The 23419-nt window shown below is 33.3% G+C and overlaps 1 protein-coding gene across 1 annotated transcript in view; it reads right to left on the bottom strand.

Moving 5' to 3' along the window:
• Positions 1–23159, bottom strand: part of Cad (caudal) — a 39277-nt gene extending 16118 nt beyond the window's left edge. The window contains exon 1 of the mRNA XM_023157893.2: positions 22375–23159. Within this exon, the coding sequence (XP_023013661.2) occupies positions 22375–22810 (436 nt within the window). The 5' untranslated portion in view covers positions 22811–23159. The remainder of the gene's footprint in view (positions 1–22374) is intronic.
• Positions 23160–23419: the final 260 nt, after the last annotated feature.

Here is a 23419-nt window from a genome sequence, read left to right as displayed (position 1 = left end):
ACTACATATTTTCCACCCTTCTTCTGTCAAAACGATAGTTTGTATGATGATCAGAAAATTCGGTAATTAAAATATATGGTAGACTTCCACTTTTTTTTAATAATAGTCCATGATGCAATTGATAACTACAAGGATGATTTGGAAAATTCTTAGCACACCATATAAGAGCAAACAAAATTTTGATGTCAAAAAATTCTCCTTACTCAACAAATGGTTTATTCATACATTGAATTTTTACTTTTCTTTCATCTTTTACTTTCAATTCAACAAAGTTGTCACAATGTAAACCAATGGTAATGTTCACCCACTCTTTTATTTTAAAGGGTAGTGTATATACTTTTTCAAATTGAAAGTGAAAGATGAAGTAAAAGTAAAACTTTAGTGTATGAACTAGCGAATGCTTTCATATTTGGATACACACATTCCAAACGAAGTGCTTTTTCACGTGATTTTTCAAAATTTGTTGTAGTGAAGCATGTTATACACCCAAATATTTTTCTGCACTGCGAATGAAAGCTTCTGGATATGCCAAAACGTTAACAGTTTTGTCCTCATTTAAAGTAACAGGTTTTGGTAATGTTGAAGGTCAAAGTTACGAGTAAAAGTAACTTTGAGCCAAAGTTAAGGAAATTATTTTGTAATCTTTTGTAAACTTCCGCTCGTTCATTTGTGTTAATTCAGGATATATTTGGATGAATTTTCTGCAATTTCTGACAATTATATGATCTCTTTGTTCATGTGTAATAAATAATTTCATAAGAACTTCGTTTAATATACGAAAACGAATGCAAATTAATATTTGCATTCATTTTTGGCGATTTTTTGAGTCACTGCCAAAACCATTTATTAATTTCTTATAAAAGTAACCAAACTGGCATAAGCTTGATATTTCCACGGCTACCTAAAACCAAATTCTTAAAAAAAATGTTTCCAGAAGAAAAGTGACTTCATTAAGAAAACCTTATGATTTATAGGGTCATGATATATCATCTTGAAGCATTTTTCATCATCTTTCAATTTATCTAGTAATATACAGGGGGTTCACTTTTGACCACTTTTATGCCTAATGGAAATAATAATAATTATAGCACGCCCTGTATGATATTAACAGATTATTAACTTTTTATGAATTGAGAGTATTGATGTACTGAAGTTCAATTAGGGCTATGTTTTGGACCATATTTAGCATAAATTATTTCTTATCTCAAAAACCGATAGAGATAGGTATAGGACATTATTATTAACAAAAAAGAATTATAATAAAAGAGCAATTCCAATGTGCCAATGTCAAATGTGTCAATTTATGGGGTGTTCTATTTAAAAAATAAAGTTGCTAGGACTTTTTGATGCAAGTGGCAAGGCTGCAATGCTGAAAATATTTCAGATCGATAGAACAGGTAAGATGTGAAATTAAATTTTCAGAAAAAGCCTGCGTTGCTTTTTCCTACCAACGACCGTGAGTCACGCTGTAGGTATATACCTGTGTAGGTATAAACCCTTTGACCTGTGATAAATGTTTACAACATAGTGTGGTTGAGCGAAGATCTGAATTTGAATTTGGTCAACATTCATATATTTCGAGACCTATTTTGTAGAAATGTTTCTCATGCCCAAATCGACGTAAAGTGGACGCGTTCATCTCCATCATTTTGCAAGTTTCAGCTTTTCTATATTCTGATCCACGCTTGCTGTAGGAATTTGTAGAACTACTAACATGTTAAATCCGGTATCAGCAACAAACAGAATGAACATCCTGTGACGCAAAATATTTTTTCCGCTCATGGAAGTGTCCTTTTTGCAGCCCTGATATCGAATAAATATGTATGTTGCATAATGTTCCTCATCAATTCATTGGTGGTTGCTGTGCTGTGTATGATCAATATAAATATTTGATTATTTCAAAGATGAGCGTGAACAAAGTTGTTATCTTGAATAATCTGCAATATTTGTTTTTGAAGGCTCCACAAACAATGTTTATGAACAAATGATGACTCAAACTTCTATATAAAGTTTCGTATTCCCAACACAAAACGTCATGTATAAACTATGGTCGACAATTGTTATCTTTGAATTTCATTACTTCGGACTTCCATATTCTCTAATATGATTTAAAATCCCTGAAAGAACAAATAACATTGAAAATTAAAATGAATAACAATTATATTAGACAAAAAAACCCTGAAATGAAAATAAAATAAAAACTAAGCAAGAAATCGAAAATTGAACAATTGAAATGAACTTAAAATTAAACCCAATTCATTGTTTCAAAAAGGTGATAAATTCAGAGACTCAAGTAATGGGTTGACAAGTAGTCACTTCATTTTTTTCAAAATTTGCAGGTCCTTTTTTTCAGTCTACCACTGACTTGAGTGAGCATTTAAGATAATATTGAATTTCTTGATAAATTCTGTCAGTCAATTTTTTATTTTTTGACTAATTTAATAGTATTTTATTACGAGATTTTCAAAAAACAATGCATGTGATTCATTATCAACCGCTTCTTCAGGCGTATTCAATGCTAACACTATGAGTAATAATTTTCAAAAAATAGTCACTTCTGACCTAATTTGTTGTTCTTCTGAGAGTATAGATAGTTTAACACCAGATTCATAATATCTTTCAGTCAATTTATGTTGAATCTTAGAGTCTTATTGTAATGTCACTTGTCACCTTCAAAACAGGTCTGTTTTGTTTTTTCCATAGTTGAATTTTCGCCTTCGCCATAATGCCAATCTTTTTGTTTTTAATGTGAAGAAATTGTATCTCTTTTTCCTTTTTTGATCAGTTACTTAATTTGTTTAAAGTGTATTTTTCATATTTAAGATTGATTCTTGGGTGTAAATTCATATTTTTTCATCTGATTGTGCCTTTTCAAGTGGTTTCAAATGGTTCAATAGGAAAAAGTATCAAAATAGAAAGTTCTATTCATAATTAAAGGTCTAACCAGACGAGATAATTCTCATTTATCAGCAATTGCAGAAAGTAATTCCTGGCTAAGAAATAAGCTTTTTCAGGGTTTTAAACATTTCATTTATGTACTTATAAACAGGAACCTCTAGTTTGACAAGAAATGATACAAAACAAAAATTATGAGTATCCGAAAGATTACTTATGATGCACTGTTTGGAACCTTTGGTGTAGTAATGAATATTACTGGAGTTTTTTCCCAACACCAAATCATTATTTTCAACACCTCGACACGTGTTTCGATCACCAAGTGATCATCTTCAAAGAGGAAGAGGGATTAGAGGAAGATTAATCTTCCTCTTTGAAGATGATCACTTGGTGACCGAAACACGTGTCGAGGTGTTAAAAATAACGAGTTGGTGTTGGGAAAAAACTCCAGTAATATCCGAAAGATTGCTCATTTGTGAAAAAAAACCAACATTATAAAAATGAAAATACAAGTATATAATATTTTTACCTGAAAAAACAATTGAACAATTGAAAGAACACTTGACAGAAATAACCAATTCTAGAGACATAATTTTCAGCTGAACTCTTTTAAGAAAATGGCTGGAATCAAGAAAAAGGAATAATTTGCCTGAATATTCTTGAAATTGAACTTAAAAATCCGTAATTAGTGTGATAGAATTTACTTGGAAGATAGTTTTAGCACTCCTTATTTGTTTGTGATTGATATCGCTGAGACGTTGGTTAACAAACCTTACCCAAAAAAATTCTGTGAAGAAATGTTGAGGATAATTCTGATTTTTTTTTCAAATGAGGTTATATAATAAATAGACTATGATGCCCAATATTCAGAGTTCAGGAAAAAAATTATTAAGAAATAAGTTATCATATCATTTCATCAACAAATTTTTCGAAAGATGATCCCAAATAGTGAGTGAAGTTTGGATCGCCCTATACATGTCGAGAAAACAAGCGAGTCGGACTCAGTCCATAAATTTCCAGAAACGTTGTTGATGAAATCGTAAATATTAAATATTTCAGTTGTTCGAGAGTTGCTTCTCGAGAAATCGCCATAAAGAGAGAATCCGGCGCTTTATGGCCATCCTAAAGATGTGGCTGATGTCTACGTTAAGGTTTTACCTACTTCCAGACAGGAGCCCCTTTTACTTTTATTGAATATTTTTATTATTAAGTGGTGAAGATTCCAGTTACATTTTTCATCAGATATTGCTTTTTAATTTCCACACCTGTCGTCTATATTAGATGGTGAATGATTTTATATTCATTAATATATTTTTTGTCATCCATACCGAAAAGAGAATAATAATAATAATAGCAGTAGTGAAGAACTCTCTCCGCGGCAAGTATCAGCACAAACTTTGGCAGATCTGTTCATCGGAACTGTTGGGGAAGAACAAAGTTGCTGCAACAAATATGCTTGCCATTCTAATCTTACTCTACTGGTTTGGAATAGTGAAGTGGACTCGGGAGGTGTTGTATTAACTGGACGTAAAACTCTATAGGAATTTGCATCTCAAATCGTCCGTTCCACGGTTGTACTTCCCCCAACAACAGGGAGGCCGGGACTTTTGAGTTTGAAGGGTCTACAGGACAGAATAGTACTGGATGTAGCCTGTAAAGTGGTCAGGAGTTTGGATCCCCTTCTTAGGAACTGGAGCATTTCTCTTTAGGGCAGCTGCCCGGTGCAGCTGATGAACTCAGTTTAGTTTTCAACACTGAACGATGTGATCACAACTCTGTCACGGAGTTGGAACCCGTTCAGCAAAAAGCTCATATAAAAGCCGCAGAGATCACCTCTGATGAACACAATGATGAACCAGTGCATGGGGTCTTCTTCAATTACATTGAAGACCTTGCCTTATCAAAGCGCCCGATTTTAGCTTTCCTCAGGTCGAGTGGGCTGAAGTCGGAAACTGAGGGGTTCATCATAGCTTGCCAGGATGGTGTCTTCAACACCTTGGTCTACCACAGTCGCGTGATGGGTAAAGAGGTTACTGACACAAGGTGTAGAGTCTGTCGCGAGGCGTCCTAGACCCTAATGCACTTGGTATCAGCATGTCCAGCATAATGCGGGCCCAAAGAGTGCTATATTACCATTTATGAGACTCTTACGGTATTGATGAGACACAGGTGTTGCCCTACTCTCCAGGCGATATTGAATCCATTGTGGGAAATGAGAAGTGCCAAATTTATTGGACCAATTTATTCCTCATCCTCAGGCTCATACAAGCTAAGAAGCCTGATGTAGTTATTCTCGACCACCAGAGCAAGACGATATTTGTCGTGGAGTTTTCAGCTCCTGGCGAGACGAATATCGTCAGAAAAGAGGAGAAAAAACGGATGTGATATCGAGATTTTGTCTTCGAATTCCACAGACTCTATCCAGCTCAATATGTTAAGATAAATGGTTTGATTATTGGAGTCCTTGGTGGAACGATGCCGTCTCTATTCCCCAATCTCAAGATCATACCGGCTTGCCGAACTTAGGCAGAAATCTTAGCCGGACAAATGCAGAAGGCTGTCATTCTTGGCTCACTGTGCTTGCTTGCTCACATGGTTCTCGAATCCAATGATCACTTACCCCACGGTGTGGGGAGTGGTCATTGTTTGATAATGCTAGCGCGCCCTTCCAAATGTATCGGGGCTTCGGAGATAGAGACTGACCAGCGCAACCTTAGAGAAAAACAATGTCTTTATTTAGTTTAGCTTGAGCTGAATGGAACTAGTCGATACTCAGGATAATGCTTGAGGAAGTGAAACAAGTGTTGTCGTCTTCTAAATTATTCAGAATGAAAATTTTAGTACTCGTAATATTATTTGATGAGAAGGTTCGTTGCTGAGAGTTCGAGGTATAACTTTCAGTGTAACATATCAATTGTAATGCCAGGGCCTACTAACCCAGCTTTTCTTTTCCCTAATCGTGACTCTGACCCAAAATATCAAGTTCCGAAAATTAAGTGTAAATACTTTTCGAAAATATTAACCTTGAGAGCGCTTGTCATGAGTATCGATTAATGCACGTTTAACTCGGTTGAACATGTCTATAGTGCAATTCCATAATAGTAGGTTCTGAATTCTCAGAAATACTATTGCATTAAAATGAAAACACTCTTGTCAAGTTTGTGATGCTACATATTTTATCATCATTTTTCCTTTATATGCCACTGCAAAACACAGATTGAGGCAAAAACGTTAGTCATTTATGAGAATTTAGTGCCTAATATTTTGGAATTATAGTATAATGCATTTGATAACTGTAATAGCACAGATTAAAGTTTTAATCTGTGGTAATGGTATAAGTACATAGTTCAGGAAATATGTAATGAACGTATGGCATAGTAACAAAGAGTTTCAGTTATCAAACTGAAACAATTTGTTATCGGAAAGTTAACTAGAAAATATGAAATATGAAGAATCACATTCCTTATGTAAATAAGAGAAGTTGGCAAAAGGAAAAGAGGAAATAATATTTAACATACTTACACCACAGACACCAAGAAAACTAATGGAACATTAGATAGTCGTTATTCATTATAAAACAATAACGTCCTTTATAATTTGACCCTCAGAGATATTAAAATCGGAAATAAAATAGAGCGATAAACTTCGTCCCAAAATGTTAATACTGTTGTTAAAGTCATACGATACGTGAACACAATTTATAGCCCTGCTGCCATGCAAACATAAAACAAACCTTAAAATCTTTCTCATATAACTTTATCTTTTATGAAACTTTTAGTACCTACGGGCAAATGAAGAATTAATGTTACCTTTAGAAATACCTCGAAACTTAAAAAATCAAACGACCTCAAGAATTGCTCAAGTTGACAAAATGTCATGGTGTGATTTATACATATTCAACAGAGGTTGAGAAACCTGTATAGTGTTATAATTTGAAGCCCCAATAATGATAGGTTGGAAGAATATCAGTGTTAAAAAACAGATCAGCAAAGATCAATCTTGACCATATGACTGAATCTCTTCTTGGGAAGTTACCAAACTATCAAATCAACTGTATCTTTATAGATTTCAACAGGTCTGTCATAAGGATTACAGATATATCGGAAATACCTAACTAGGTATCTCAGGCAGAAAGTCAAGTAGTATATTCTATATTCAGGAAAGATATTTAAAATGCTATATTCGCCAATACCTTAACGTTTGTGTATCATGCTCATTTAAGGGTTCTGCTCAAGAACGGATCCCCATTGGTGTATAGTTGTATGTTGGTATATAGTTGAATCCCTTGCTCCTAACTAGAAAATTCAGTTCTCAGTACGTTTATGATTACACATTACAAAATTAGCCGATATTGTATCCTGGCTATAGCTGTGAAAAACACGTTGGAAGTGGGTTATGAAGAAGGATTTTTCAGAACAAAACGATGCTGTAAATCGTCAATCCATAGTACAAAAAAGGTGATCGTGACATTGCTTGAATAAGTTTTATATAATTTAAAACGTAAGATCATCAGTAAAAGTACAATGGTTAAAAAATGATGTGAAAATATACCTACGTGTGCAACTGACGTAAATAGAATGACTCAAACGTAGATTTAATATAAACATCAGTACTCATGCAAATGTTAACAAGTTTTGTCTTATTATTACTGGACCGCCGCACTTATATTGAAATACATATATCAAAAAAGGCAAAAATATACATTTTTAGATGTTTTCAATAAGTTTTATGAAATGGTTGATGAACAATCTTACTGAATTAGCCTTCTGATGAATTTCAGCACTTTTATCAATCGTTTAAATGTATCATGAAATCTTTAAATAATAATGGGAATAAATGAAATATTTTTTTTAGTTTTGATATTTTTTCAAAAATACAAACATATTCACAAGTTTTACCTTCCTTAAATATTTTCAAAACCACCAAGCGTAGCCGAAGTTTTTTAAAAAAGTCTGAGAAACATGAATCCATTTCGTAACAATGTAGTCAATAGAATAGTCGAGGTTTAATATATATCAATATGTTTATATCTATATTGAAAAATAGAAAACACTTGGAATAAATTGATCCTGAACTCAAGGTTATTATATATAGTTAATTTGAAGAAAACCAATTAATAGAAAATATACAAATATTCTGATAATTATATTTGATTAAAAATTCTACCTATAACTTTGTGATGAAAAGGGAATTAGGTTTCGAGACTTCCGATTCCTCAATAAGAATCAAAATATCCAATCTTGATGCTATAGAAGTCCTAAATTTGGTAATTTCAATAGGTGAATTATTGGTATCAAGACATCTGAGCCTAAAAACACAACACCAGAAAGCGCTGTTTCGACTCATCATTGATGGTAGATTGAATCACCTCGTATTCGTCTGTCCACAAAGGGCAAGCCTGAGTAGGTATATAAGTTTGGATCTCGCCTCTCGAAGACGCCATCTATAGGTTGACAGAAAAGACATCACTTCTTGTAGCTTGTACATCCCACAGATGGAGCCTAAGTGAGGGGAGATTTCCATACTTATTTATATATCGCTCGTGATAATTAAGTTACAGCAGTCATAACTGACTCTTACCTTGTTTTAGCATCAAATAAGTTTTTTTTAAACTAATGAAAACATAAGAGCTTGTTCAAAACAGAATATATTATTTTCAAAGTAACCATTAAGTATAAAAAATGTAAGTGAATCCCCGTGTTAACCATGAAGTGAAAAAATGATCCATGTTTGTGACCGAATAAGATGAAAGGCTGAGAGGTAAATAAAATTTCAATATTTCCCAAACATTCAATGTCTCATTTAGGTAGGTAGACAAGTGACGAAATATCCCAACAGGGTCAATAGCATCGAGAAATTTACAGGACATAATCTGCTTGAACATTTGCTTTAATGTTTTGCCGAGAAAATAGTACCCGTAATAAAATTTTGGGAAGTTCAACAATAGGGACCCCGACGCAACTAATAAATATTGATGCCGAATGTACCCAACAGTGTCCGAAATAAGCAATTTACAGCAGATAAGCCCATTTAAAATGAGCTATTCCAGGGATTAGTCCTTTTGAATGAAGATGTTACTACAAAAACTTAAGGAGAAGAAACTCAATATTTCTCCTTATATTTATTTAATCAAAGACTCCTGACTCACACATGCTATACGAATGGAAACATGAAACTTGTATAAACATTATTTGATGGAATCCATACTTGATGAAAATCCGTACCTAAGTACTTATACATTAGCCCAAAGAAAAATTAATGCAACTTTTAGCAAAACACTAGGTGAATGTAAATGCCCCCCAAAAAGCTAGAATATATCTAATCTTAGAAAAAGAGAAGTCTTTATTTACCGATGAGTTGATAATAAATGAACAAACCAATTCAAATCTAAAAGAACAGTCAGTTGTCAGATTTTTCAGCTTTAGCACTAATTCAAATTCAAGATAGATAGATCATATATTTTATGTAGTTACTCAAATGTGTAGTAGACGGAGTCAGGCAATTTATGCGGTAAGATTAATACAAAAAAATAAGTGAATGAAAATGAAGTGATAATAGAGAGTATCAAAAATTAGACTAGAGTTGAGATTTGGACGCGTTATACGTATTTTTTCAGATATTCCCCCGTGATTTATTTATAAATTTTGTGTCTTTGGAGATCCATAAACATTACCAGTATTATTAAAAGAGATTACTTGTCTTCAATATAATTCAACTTCTGTCATTTCTACGAATTTAATACGATAGATGCACCCAAAATTCTATAGTTACAACAGCATCTAATCTACTATATTAAAGAATTCTCCCTTTACTACATAATTTACAATATTCAACATGTAAAATCGATCTTGACTTTGATTTATGTGTTACCGATCTCAACTTTCAGAAACGGTATTTTTCAACATCAATTCTGTTTTAGTTATCTACCTACATCAAATTTTACAATTGGAATTCTAATAATTGCATGTATACTCAATAATCCAGATATGACTCAATTTCCGTTAAATTCATATCAGTCAAGTGATATCACAAGATATGAGAGGGCTTGGATAAATGTAAAGTAGTTTCCAATCTCTAATGAGCATATTATGCCTATATATCTTCAAACGACACGCTGGCTGAATGTAAAACGAAATAAAAAATAACTCACGTCTTTCAAAACTCCTCTCACTAAATATCATCGGAAATGAAAACAGAAGCTATGCAAAAACATCCAAAACGCATCCAATCAATTATGTGGCATCAAGCAAACTATTATCATCTCAGACCAAATACGTTGAATTCCAATTTTCTCTTCATCAAAGACTTTACGCCTGATAATTTATAAACTTGGAGACAATATAATAGTTGAAACAATGTAATAAAAGAGTTCATAAAGATATAAACTTTATAATGTAAGTATACAATAAAGAAAGAGCTGTACTTTGAAGTGTCACTTTGCCAAATCTTGGCAAACAAATAGCAGTTTTATTGTGTAGAGAACCAGAAGAAATTGTCTTTCTTAGACAAACAAAGTTTTAGATACATTTGGAATTATATAAAATGTTACTCGGTAATATATCAATATGAATTCACCTGCTCAAAATTTTTTGGTTTGGTTACTGGCATTTTTGATGAGCAAAAAACTGTTGTAAGATTTAAGTTTCTTCCAAGAATTACCAGAATGAGTGTTAACATATCCACGAAGTGGCAACAATTTCTTACTTTTGATGAATTGTGACATCAGTGATTCCCACGGTAGGTACATAGAAATTAAAAAAAATTTGTGATAATTTAACTGTATTAACTATTCATAAATAATTTTACAACATTAATTGTTGAAATGTCGAATCTTTAGTCTCTTGAATCATCAAACATGTCTTTATGCAGATGAAAACATCGAAAAAGTCTTCATTTTCATAAAACTTTAAATTGTCAGATCAGATTGACTTTGCGTTAATATTTTTAAGGACCGAAGGAGAGAAAAAGGCAAATTTAAAGCTTAAGTTAGATACATGAAAACCAGAGAAACAGTTGAGACGAAAATGTAGGAGATAACGTAAAAAATGTAAAAATATACCCCCGGTGGAGCGATATAAAAAATTGTCAAAATGCTTTTTACTCAAAAATGATTATCAAGGATATCAAAATACACTACTGGCTACTCATCAAGCTGCGTAGATGCATGAATTCACGGGAAACTTCCTGAAACCTCATACATTTCTATTTATAGTATAAAAATTCGCAAGAAAATATTAGATGATAATCCAGAGACAATCCATTAACATAGATTACGAATGATTTGGGTATTCCTCAAAATCACGATTACTAAGCTTTTGTCATTTGAGTTTTTGAAAGGACTGTTAAGATTGCAAACTTTGGAATCGTTATTTGATATAAATAATGCAGTAATACAAATACTTTAAACTATATTCATGAAGGTCGTGAAAAGATTGGGATACCTACAAAAATTTACAAACTAAGAAAATAAAGCATGATTGTTGCAATGAACATCATTTTGAAAAATAGAAAAAATGGCACGGAATATTTGTCCCTCATCACATTCCGGAATCAGTGATCGGGGGAGTCCGGGATACTTACAACAATTAACAAAAATGTACTCGGTCGACCCATTTATTTGTAGAAGAAATTATCACATTTAAAAGGTTTGTGTACCAAATAAAAACAGAGATATGACTTGATATAGCTGTTTGAAAACACCTGAGAGAATGAAGCACTTCCACAGAATGCCAAATACAGAGTGGAACGAAATTTTCTGTAAATTATGCTGATTAAATTAAAATGCGACAATTTTTCAAGAGATATTGATTTTGAGAAGAAAACTTTTTGCTCTTCTACTTTTTTCATCTTCAAACATAAAATGTGTGAAACCTCCGTAGAAAGGGTGAAAGCAATTGAACTCAAAATAAAGTATTTATAGTCACAAAGATGGGATTTTCTTTCAGATATAAATTGAAATAAAAATCAATTTGAATCAAATACTCTCAAATACTGATATACACGAAAATCTCTCTTTTCAAATCAGCTTGTGCTTTGAACATTCGTTATGGAATTAAAACAGATATCATCCGTGGGAACGTTACACAATTATACCGTGCGGTCCTAAAGTAACGGAGAAATTCATTTTCTATTTTTTTAGGAATGCAAATAAAAAATCCTGAAACAGGTCAACTTTTATATTTGAAAATACACTTTTTCAATAAAATTATTCAACTGCCCCTTGAACCCCTTAGAAGCTATAGCTACCCTTATAAGAATTTTGAATAGAAAGGGGTAGCTATTCAGCCATATGGTAATTTTTGATTTTTGAAATGAGATACTCAAGAAAAAATTAATTTTATTCAATATAAACATATCCCCCCCGGGACAAATATCGGCTATGATTGACTAGTCTATTAGTTATTTTGTTGTCAAAAAACTAGCATCCAATATTAAATATATCTTATATCAAACCTGATTTAACAAATAATTCAGATGGCTTGAGTTCATAGAACTTAATCTTAATTTGAATATCTACATTTACTTCTACTGCTCAAATTATGAATCAACAAAATATTTTCGAATAATCATATCAGCATGAAAAATGAGAAACATGATTCTAAAATTTAAATATTTCAAAGACGTTTTAGACTTTGTTACAATTTCAGTTATCTTATGGTATTTCAGAATAAGGTGGAATCAATGATTATTTTGGAAATAAAGAGAACTATCGTTATGAATAATTATATAAAGTCTCATCTTAAGAACAAATCATAAAGTCTAAATAAAAACATTCATAAAACAGGGAAGAATATTGAAGTATTTTTTCTGTACGAAAAAAAAACACTATTGCCCAAAGAAGTGTGATTTGGTCAACCAATAATTGTTCTGTGGTGTACACAGACTTCTCTATATGAAGCTTTCGATAAAATTAGTCATGCGATTCTCATTCATAAACTTTCTGGTATGGGTTTCAATGAAATCTATATCCATCTTTTGAAATCATATCTTGATCAAAGAAAGCACTGTCTACTATGTCAAATATTCATTCTGCCACTAGTGGAGTCCCTCAAGGATCTAATCTTGGACCATTACTTTTTTACTTTTCATAAATGATTTATGCAACATATTTTACTGAAATAGATTAATGTTTGCAGATGATTTGAAGTTATACCACCTCAGATATCGATACAGATGACTGTACTATATAGATTGAACACTTTAAATGACCGTCTAATTGAATAGAACTGGCCGATACTTGATGAAAATCTATATTTAAGAAACTAATAAATAAAGTTTATTCTATGATTTTCACTATAAGGGTTTTACAAAAACCGCGACACGTGTTTCGCTATACAATAGCTTCTTCTAGCATAACTAAGTATAATCAGTATATATTAAATATTGAAAGAGTCCAAGAGAAGCTTTGAAACTATTAGCGTGTATCCTCAAAAAAATTGCAGTTATATGGAACTATTGCGAACTATTTGAATAGTAGAATTGATTCTCCGGAATTACTTTCTGCAATAGATGTTCTTGTACCAAGATCAACATCAAGCAAGAATACCACATTTTGGTGCAAAACAGCTCCAACCAATTTATTGTTAAAATCGTCAGTGAATTTGATGTATAGTAGGTACTGCAAACCGGCTGTCTAACCCATGTGATATCATTTATTGTGGTATATGCGAGGTGAAAAATAGGTAAATCTCGTGCATATTTGTGACTTATGAATAATAATTGATGATTTATAGTTCTTTTTTCTACACCCGTACTCTAACAATAGACTTATATGACCATAATCCGTTTCATAATGATATCCATTATGATACAGATTTTTCATAACGATACAGATTATCAACCAATAGAAACCCATAATTTTTCAATCAAGAATCCTGTTCCTTTGTTTGTCTTAGATTCTGACCTAAGTAACTAATTGCTTTATTTGTCAAAATCAGTTTTCATATTACCTACCTATATTATCAAAATGTCTGAAAACAGCGATATAGAAGCGATATAGAAGGAATACCATCGACTCCAATATTTTTGAAAGATCAGATTAATTACAGTTGTTATATTCAATATAAATATAATTAGAATCTTTATAGTTTTCATATATCCATGATAATACCATTAAGTTTGGGTTTTTTAAAAAAAATATGAGTTAATTACTGTCAATGTGTTCAATACAAATATAATATTTATAGTTTTTCATTATTTATCGGGTTTAGAAAAAATAGCGTATGCAACTCTCATGTAATGGTTATTAATACACTCGCATATACCATACAAAACTCGCCTTCGGCTCGTTTCGTATCCCGGTTAATGCTCGTGTCTTAATAACCATCATTACATGATCGTTGCATAATATACTATTATGTTATTCATTATTGTATATGAAATGCATTTCCTTTTGTATATATCTGAAAAAATAGTGCTATAATTTGTACAGGGTCTTTCATTATGCGCTCTAAATTTAAATAAAACAAAGTGTATGTGAGATATCATCGAAATATTTTATTCGTTTGAAAGATCTATTAATGCCATTATGTGTTGATAATAACATGTTTCAAATGTCCGCCACGGATTCTCTGGGTGGACCGCATCCGAAACGTCTAATTCTCCTTGACTCTGGAGCATGAATCAGACTGAATTTGACCGATGGCATGGGTATTGTTGGCTTTAAGGATGCCTGTGGTTTGTGGCTTACTAGCGATCCGCCTCGGCTCCGCACGGGTGCAATGCTGATACTAAATATAAATTCACCCAGCGGAAGTTTAAAGACATGGAAAACCAGAGATGATAAGATAATTTTGTTTCATGAACGCGCCTTTTCCCCGCGGCTGGCGACCCATTTGGAATATTCAAAAATCCTTTCTTATTGGACATCTACAACATAAAAAAGTGGTAAAAACACTCTGTTTTTTACCACTTTTATAAAAATGGTAAAAAACATATAGATTTTCATTTATTATATTTCAGGTAATTTTTATATGTAAACGCGCCTCTATTACCCCCCCACTTTCAATAAGAGATGGGAATTTCTATGTTTTTCACCACATAAAAAAATCATTTTTCATTTTTCAGGTAATTTTCATATGTAAACGCTCCTCTTTTGCCCCCATTTTTAATGAGAAATGGGAATTCATAGGTTTTTATTAAAAAATTATTTTTCATTTTTCAGGTAATTCTCATACGTAAACGCGCCTCTTTTACCCCCATTTTCAATGAGAAACGGAAATTTCTGTGTTTTACCACTTTTATAAAAGGTAAAAACATTCTGTTTTTTACCACTTTCATAAAAATGGTAAAAAACAGATATTTCCATTTATCATATTTCAGGTAATTTTCATATATGAACGCGCCTCTTTTACCACCATTTTCAATGAGAAATGGGAATTTCTATGTTTTTCACCACTTTTGAAAAAGTGGTAAAAAACATGGTGGAAAATAATTCATTTCTCATTTTTCAGGTAATTTTCATATGTAAACGCTCCTCTTTACCCCCACAAGGGGCGCCCCAGTTGGAATATTCGAAAATCCTCTTTTACTAGGCATTTAAGGCTAGTTGTACACACACCGATTGTGGACGGCCGATTTTATACCGGTCTTCCAAATTCCAATAGTGGACCACATGTGTGCCAGGTCCCGTTCCCACATGTGGTTCACTATTGGAATTTGGACGACCGGTATAAAATCGGCCGTCCAAAATCGGTATGTGTGCAATTAGCCTAAGACCTAAGAAGCACCTATATACCAAATTTTAGCTTCCTAGGACTCAAGTGAGTGACTTTAGCATTTATAGATTCACATTCCTCTACGGCTTAAGAAAACCCCACAAGAAAAATCTAACGGGGTAAAATAGCACGATCTCGGTGGCCAGTTCACATCACATCCATATGAGATGACCATGCCCTCAAATCGCTCGTGCAGAATATCCAATGTGGCATGAGCTGTGTGGCAAGTATAGCGCCATCCTGTTGAAACCATTTGTCGTTGGTATCCAGATCATCCAATTCAGGTCAAAATGAGTTTAATGTGGGATTTCCACTTGAAAGTTTACAAAACCGCGACACGTGTTTCTCTATACGATTATCTGGCGTCACAAAACTATCACAGTATATTGTGACCGGTTTTGCATAGAAACAGAAAGACTGTCGCCAAACAGTTACTTTTGAAAAGGTTTCTATAGTTCTGTATCCGCGTGAGTATTTGCATTTGGTATTTGTACGAATGAGTGTACTTGTAAAATGTCAAACCCTTTGGAGGTGTTTGTGACATAATAAGCGACTGATGAAAAGACAGAATTCCATCATTACAAAATAATTGTTCACAAGAGCATTTAACATCTATTGCTATATCAACCGAGGTTCTAACATCCACCATCTGGAAAATATTTACACGGATCGAGCGTAACTACACCTCCACCTTCAGAACACCCGTCCTCAAGTACCATCGTTACCAACACAGTTCATTTGACTAACTTTTCGTAAAGTTGGCGTATGCGCTGTCAGACTTTGAGCTTTTTTTTTAAAAGGATCAACTTTAAGGAAATCGTTTTTGTGATTACAAGAGTACATTCGTATTTGTGACGTCATATATTAAAATGCCTTAACTCGTTTAAATTATAGGCATTATTTAAAAACAAACATTTTTATACACATTGGGGAATATTTGGGTCACTGAATTATTACACTCCTTAAAGTAGTTATTTACACTAATAAATTCAGTTTTATGACGTTCGACAAAAATGGCATCAAAGGTGGTTTTAGTAACATCGGTTGTTAGAAATCGTTTTTTACGATGCCATGTAAACGTGGTCATAGCCTTTAAACACTGAATAGGGGGTACGATTTTCATAATTTTGACATAAATTCAGGAAAAATCGGTATGATAATTCAATTATATGAAAATTTTAAATTCAATTATTGACAGAGCAGCGAACTAAATAATCATTTTCAAGTAGCTGTTTCATAGGCATACTAAAGTGGGTCGGTTAAAAAGTGCAAAATGTAGTATCAATTTTGAACATTCAATGTTTTTATATGATTTGATATAACGTATCTCAAAAGAAAAAAATTAATTAATACAGTTTATTGTATGATTTTCACTATAAACAGTTTTACAAAAACCTATTGTATATAGCGAAACACGTGTCGCGGTTTTTGTAAAACCCTTTATAATGAAAATCATACAATAAACTGTATCAATTAGTTTTTGAATATGGATTTTAATTAAGTATCGGCCAGTTCTATTTAATTAAATCTCAAAAGACTTTTAATAGTTCTATATATACGGTGAGCAACAAAAATATGAAACAGTCGCATTAATAGTTATTAATTTTTTTAAATAAACACCCAAAATTGTTTTTACATTGGAATTTCCCTTAAAATTTTCAATACTTTCTATACAAAGCACTTCTCAATTTATCACATACCTGAACAGCTTGCCAGATTAAATCAGGCATACCTGAGATCTTTTCAATTTTCGCTGGAAATGAGCATGACGTCATGATTCAATCCGATCTAATGGTGCTTTAATTATGTACTTCACTACCTGAAGAATATGAATTCATGATAAAGCCCATGTATCTAAATCAGTGTTGTTTCAAGTAAATTATTCTCATTAGTTTGAAATAAAATGCCTATAATTCAGTTTTCTCTCCAGTAAAACGAATAAGCAAATGTGCTCTTTCTGTAACCGAAAAGATTATTATTCTTAATGTGATGACGCTCTCATACACCAAAATTATTCGCATACCGTTGACACATACGGAAATATGTTCGCAAATGACAGAAGTTTCAAAAAATTATATATAGGTATATAAATTCAAGAATAAGACAAAAAAATTAAGCCGTGACATCACCAGGAAGAAAAACTGCGCTTGTTGATGAAAACTACAAACTTGCAATTATAAGAACAGTAGGTATGGTTAAAAAAAGTATTGTCCATAGGATATTTAAATAAAAGATGACAAAATACTCTTTAAAAGAGTTAATAGGGGAGCCCAAGCGGGGATTTCGGGATTTACTAAAGCGCGGCAGATTATTATACAGGGGGATACCTTGTACCCGGTTAAGTACCTCCACCAAATGTGAGCCCCATATATAAGGCCGCCTGTGAGGGGTAAAGGATCAGATTAGTAAAAAACTCTTTCACTTTTTCTCTATCTATAATCACAGCTGATCACAGAGACTCGTTCGTGATGAAGATGATGATCAATTGATTATAAAAAATTAAATTTGTTTGAGCATTTTTTTAAAATTACTTTCTTATAAATACAAGTATTCTACTTAAGAAACATGCACTCATTTATTTGCATGCTATTTATGCATGAATAATTATAAAATTAAACTTACGTTGTTACCGTCGTGTTACCGTCGTGTTGTAAATGTTTAGTTCAGGAACTGATCGCAATTTGAGTGTTGAAATTCGATATTGGTGCCGATATACTTTCTTGAAATTTTTGTTACCTGTTTAAAATGTGGCGTCCTTGGACAAGTACTATAGTTCGTTCAGTATTGTCTGAGAGTAAAAGAATTTCAAGAATGCAAACATGTCGCTACCTCAAAGAAAGCAACATAGTCGTCTCAAGCAAACAGCACTGAAATTCACCCACAAAATCATTGAGATATGTCTACCCTCTATATCCCTTGAGGACGCCGCTAACGAGCCATTAAAATAGGGATATGCGACAAAGAACGCGAAAACACCGACAAAGTATGCGAAAATACCGCCAAAAGTACCGCTCGAAGTTTATCAAATTGATCGTATGATAATGAAGATGGATAAAGTATCCTAAATATCACCAGATAAGTATACAAATAGAATAGATTTCCGCAGTTAGAAATTTGAACATCTCATTTAGAGTTGAACCGCGTTCAAAATGTTGCGTTGTTCGACGTTTCGGCTTCGACTTTGACATTTTCAGGAAGTAGAAAAGTGTGGCTGCACTAAGAGATATATTTTATATATTATTGTTGATTTGGAAATGAAGATTCATATTCCTTATTGGATTTTATAGTTAATTCAAAAACAATTTTATAGATTTAATAGGAATACTTACTTCGAATAAGACATTGCGATAATTTTCATCTGAATAAAGTCTACAGGGATTCATTGAGTGATTCTTCACTGAATGAATCAGTTTCATTAGGTTTGATGACAACTTGGAATATTTTTTTCTGATAATGAGTCTATGCGATCATCCAGATCCCACATCTCTGCTTCTATTCGGATTGTTTTGTGGATACATTTTTCCCAAGCTTTTTGGTCGACTGTGTCCAGAGCACTGTATAGGTATTTCTTTACTTCACACAGCTTGAAGGTCTTATTATTCCTTGTGATGCCTTGCGAATCCTTTAACTTGAGCTCAAACCAACTCTATTGGATTCAATTCACAGTGATAAGGCGGCAACCGAAGAACCGACATTCCTTTAGTCTTCGCCATCTCATCGGTGACATATTTGACGAATTTTGACTTGTGACGTTTAGCCAAGTTGAGGAGCTCCGCTTTTAACATGGTCGATTGAAAAAAAATAGCTTTCATTTGCAACCACACGGTAATATCTACTTTCTTCCAACACGACGTCGGCAGCTTCTCGACTCGTCTACTGTGGTAACTTGCGTTATCCATTACTATTACAGATCCCTGTGGAAGTTTTACAAGTATATTTTTGAACCATTCTTCGAATACTGTGGCATCCATTTCTTGATGATAATCCCCATTTTTCTAGATTCAAACACCATCAATCCATCTTTCACGAATCCTACACTGCTGCCTATGTGAGTGATGATAAGACGACGACCTTTTCCAACTGGAATTTTCAAACCAGTGGACCTACCTTCCATAAAGGCTTGTCTTCCTCTTTTGATTTTCTGATTTTGCCAAACCTTCGACACGGTATGACCCTCATTGACCCATGCTTCATCCCAAAAAAATTGATTTACCTAGTGCTCTGGCTTTCTGTATTTCTCTTAAATATTTTCTTCTCCATTTTACAATCTCTGAAGCTTCACGATTCCCGAACAACTAGCTTCCATGTTGTATAGCTGCTTATTCAAGGCGCTCTCGAAGTAAACTAAAGAATATCACGAATAACTCCGCTAAAAGGCCAAGTCGGTCTTATTGATGGGTGCGATGTGTCTGTTGACAGTATAATGGGGAATGTTCCTCAATTTGGGTTATTACAGCAAATGCAAGTTTGAACAAAATAAAGTTGAGTTTAATTCATGAGTTTTTCAAATTCACTTCGAGAAGTATTCAAATTGATGTTTCAAATGTTGGGTTTTAATTTTTAAAGGGATTTGTTTCTAATTCACATATTGGCAACAGCGCCTATATCAAGTTGAAATAATTTATATGTACCTAGATATTCTACTTTAAAAAAGGAAAATTATCTTTATAAATCAACAATTGAGGCAAAATATAAATTATAGTTCAATACCACCTCCACAAGCCACATAAACAACAGTTGTTTTGTTATTTATTTATATAGAGTAAGATAGGTTAGGTGCACAAAATGTCATATGTCACAGAATGTCTTGGAACTCGGAACATGAGTAAACAGAACAGCATGCACGCCTCTGAAATATGTCATCTTTGTTTGTCTCATACAGGTAACAGATTCATTGTCCTTTATTAGCTGTAGCCGATGTTGCCAAATAGTGAAATAGAAACGAATCCCTTTAAATGTTGAATGCATTATTTCATTCCTCTTTTTTAAGTATTTAAATAATGTTTCAAAGAAAAAGGTTGAAATGAGTTTAAAATGCGTTGTTTTAGAGCTCTTTTATGAAAACTACTTGATTTTCGTCAGGAGAAATATTCCCCATTGGGTTAGGACTACCTCCATCAAATTACCTACCTAAACTTTACAATTTTTATATGCCTGAGGTACCTCTTCTTCAATTATGATTACCTGAAGCATAGATATTACCTCACTTCTATATATCAATAATAATACTTCCTCGGTTTTTTAAGAAAACAATATCAATAATGATGATCTATTCAAATCCAGTTGGTTATTCATTAGAATGTTTGAACTTTTTTAATTTCCATTGCTTCCGAATGAATAAGTTTTAAACCTTTATTTTATATGTGTGAAATTTCGACCTATGATTTTCTTCTAAAAGATGATTTGAATATGTTGAACTTGTTTTCTTATTTAAATAGCTCATATGATGTTCCCGGATTCGATTTCTGAATGATCTGCCAATTTGACCAATGTATACCTTAGGACACGTTCCACACCTTAATTTATATAATCCTCGAATTTGGATGTTTTGTCTTTATTATTTTTAATTAACTTTCCAACGTATTACTTGTTTTATATGTAATTTTAATATCTCATTTCCTCAAAAATGAAGCCCCTTTGTATTATTTGTCCAAAATACGTTAAAGCTCTATAATTTTGACTTTGGTTATCTAACTTATCAATAGGAAAAACATCTAAAATCGCTTTTGCGTAGAATGTTTTAGAAAGTATTTTGTTTATTAAGTCCAGTAGTTTATGAAATCTTTGAGTTCTTAAAGTGGCGAAAATATATTGAACATATTATAAAAAAAAAAGTCATCGTGTGGAAATCAGACCATTTAGTTGAATAAATTGAAGAACCTTTCAACTAAAATTAACTGGATTTATCTGATGATACATCATCATTTTGGCTTATCCCTAATATTTTCTGAAACTAGTATACCTATTTATTATTATTTAAATACTTTGAGTTAAAATATTAATTGTATATAAATAAATACCTATTGTGAACGAGTATTTTTGATTGAATACCCAAACGCAAGCCACTGCAGGTAGAGAACAACCCGAACGCTCATAAAATCTTTTGTTTCCGATACAGAAGTAATTGGACACGTTAAAGTATTATAAACCCGTCTATAAGCTTATTCCAAAAATTCACGGCCTTCAAACCCGAAAAATAGGTAGTGTAATTAATGTTGATCTCATTGGCTCATATTTTGGTTTCATAATCATGATTGCGTTGAGTTGATTGTATATATATTAGGTACTAGTAAATAATTTCAAATTAGTGACATATTTCATACTGAATTATGTCAATTAGGTAGATAACTGTTTAGATTTTGTCTGTCGAAGGGTTTGCTTTTTTATTGTTCATTAGATACAAAAATAGATGTTTAAAACAACAAAAACAAACCTCTGACATTAAAAATATGGAGGTACATATTGATTAGAAAGTTTTTCTCGGATCTCCTTCAAGTCTCTGACATTGTTGGAGTGGATCGTTTCTAAAAGAACATCATGTATACGAAACAAATCCCAAATAATCAAGACTTTTTTATATAGTGAACAAAAAACGGTTTTTTGGTTAGCATGCCTTTTTGCTCTGGTCGTCCTTGTAAATAATAGTGAAAATATGAATCCAGCGAATAAAAACAAACTCGGAAGTAGAAGTAGATCCTTCTATATGCCGCGGCAAGAACTCAAGTTCGGTGTCAAGAAATATAATATGTGAAAAATGACCTACCAGGATTTGGTTGAGCATGATGAGACGGTTTCATCCACACGAAGGGACTTTTAACCCGGGGAGGCCGCGCCGAGTTATGACTGTTCGACGATATATTATCATTATGTCCCCCAGGACTTGATAGTTCACTACCCGACACCGTCGTCGGAGGCGAAGGGAGTTGGTGATTTTCCGGGTCGAGCTGATGCTGCGGATGCTGCATAGGCGGGATCCCTGTGTGCATATAGTCCTGAAAGTCCGTGTGAGGGAATACGGCGTGAGGGTGGTGATGAGGCCACATTTGCTGCTCCTCCTGTACACAATACGGATTCGGGGCTGCTCCCAGCTGAGCTGGCTGGGAATACGCGTACCACGAATGCATCGGGGAATTTGTCTGGAAATACCCGTTTGCTGATTGATGACGATAAATTGGTCCAGTTTGTGCGTGATACACCATTCCTAGTGAACTTAGCGGAGACCGCTGGGAACGCACTGTAACATCCAAAATCCGATGGAAAATCACTCTATAAAAAACGAACGCCTCTGACAAGCGATGTACAATTAAAAATATAACACACAAACAGAACAAACACTGCGTGCAACTGAAGCGTAAAGAGCGCTAAGTTACCTATTGCGGGGAGATAAGGATTTACTGATTAGTGGGAGGAGCTAACGCTACGCAGTTTGCCAATCAGGAGGACGCGTACCGAATCATGGCTGAAGGTGTCTGCGAGCTCCAATCGCGTTTCCTTTAAAAACTGGCTGCGATATTAAGCAATATTTAATTAGTTTAAAAGGCCTCGAATTCGACGCCTACGTGTGTAACGAATCCTTTGTTATTCTAATGTATTTGGTGAGGACTATTGTTGTGTATTTTCTGTAAACCTTCGAAAACAATACGGATACACGAACGCAAATGAGAGTACAAGAGTGTAATTTATTATTTGAATCTTGTGGGGTAACAAATTAGGAGGATTTATCTTAAAGACCGATTTGGGTAATATCAGGTGGAAAGGATTAGTTCGAGTTGTAAAGTTATTAGTATTTTTGTTATCTATTTCGAACG

The sequence above is a fragment of the Leptinotarsa decemlineata genome, unplaced genomic scaffold, assembly GCF_025532065.1.
Source record: "Leptinotarsa decemlineata unplaced genomic scaffold, Ldec_3_MD MMD2_tig00026328_RagTag_RagTag, whole genome shotgun sequence".
Classification (NCBI taxonomy): domain Eukaryota; kingdom Metazoa; phylum Arthropoda; class Insecta; order Coleoptera; family Chrysomelidae; genus Leptinotarsa; species Leptinotarsa decemlineata.
The sequence above is the reverse complement of the archived record's forward strand: the minus strand, read 5'-3'. Positions and strand labels throughout refer to the sequence as shown.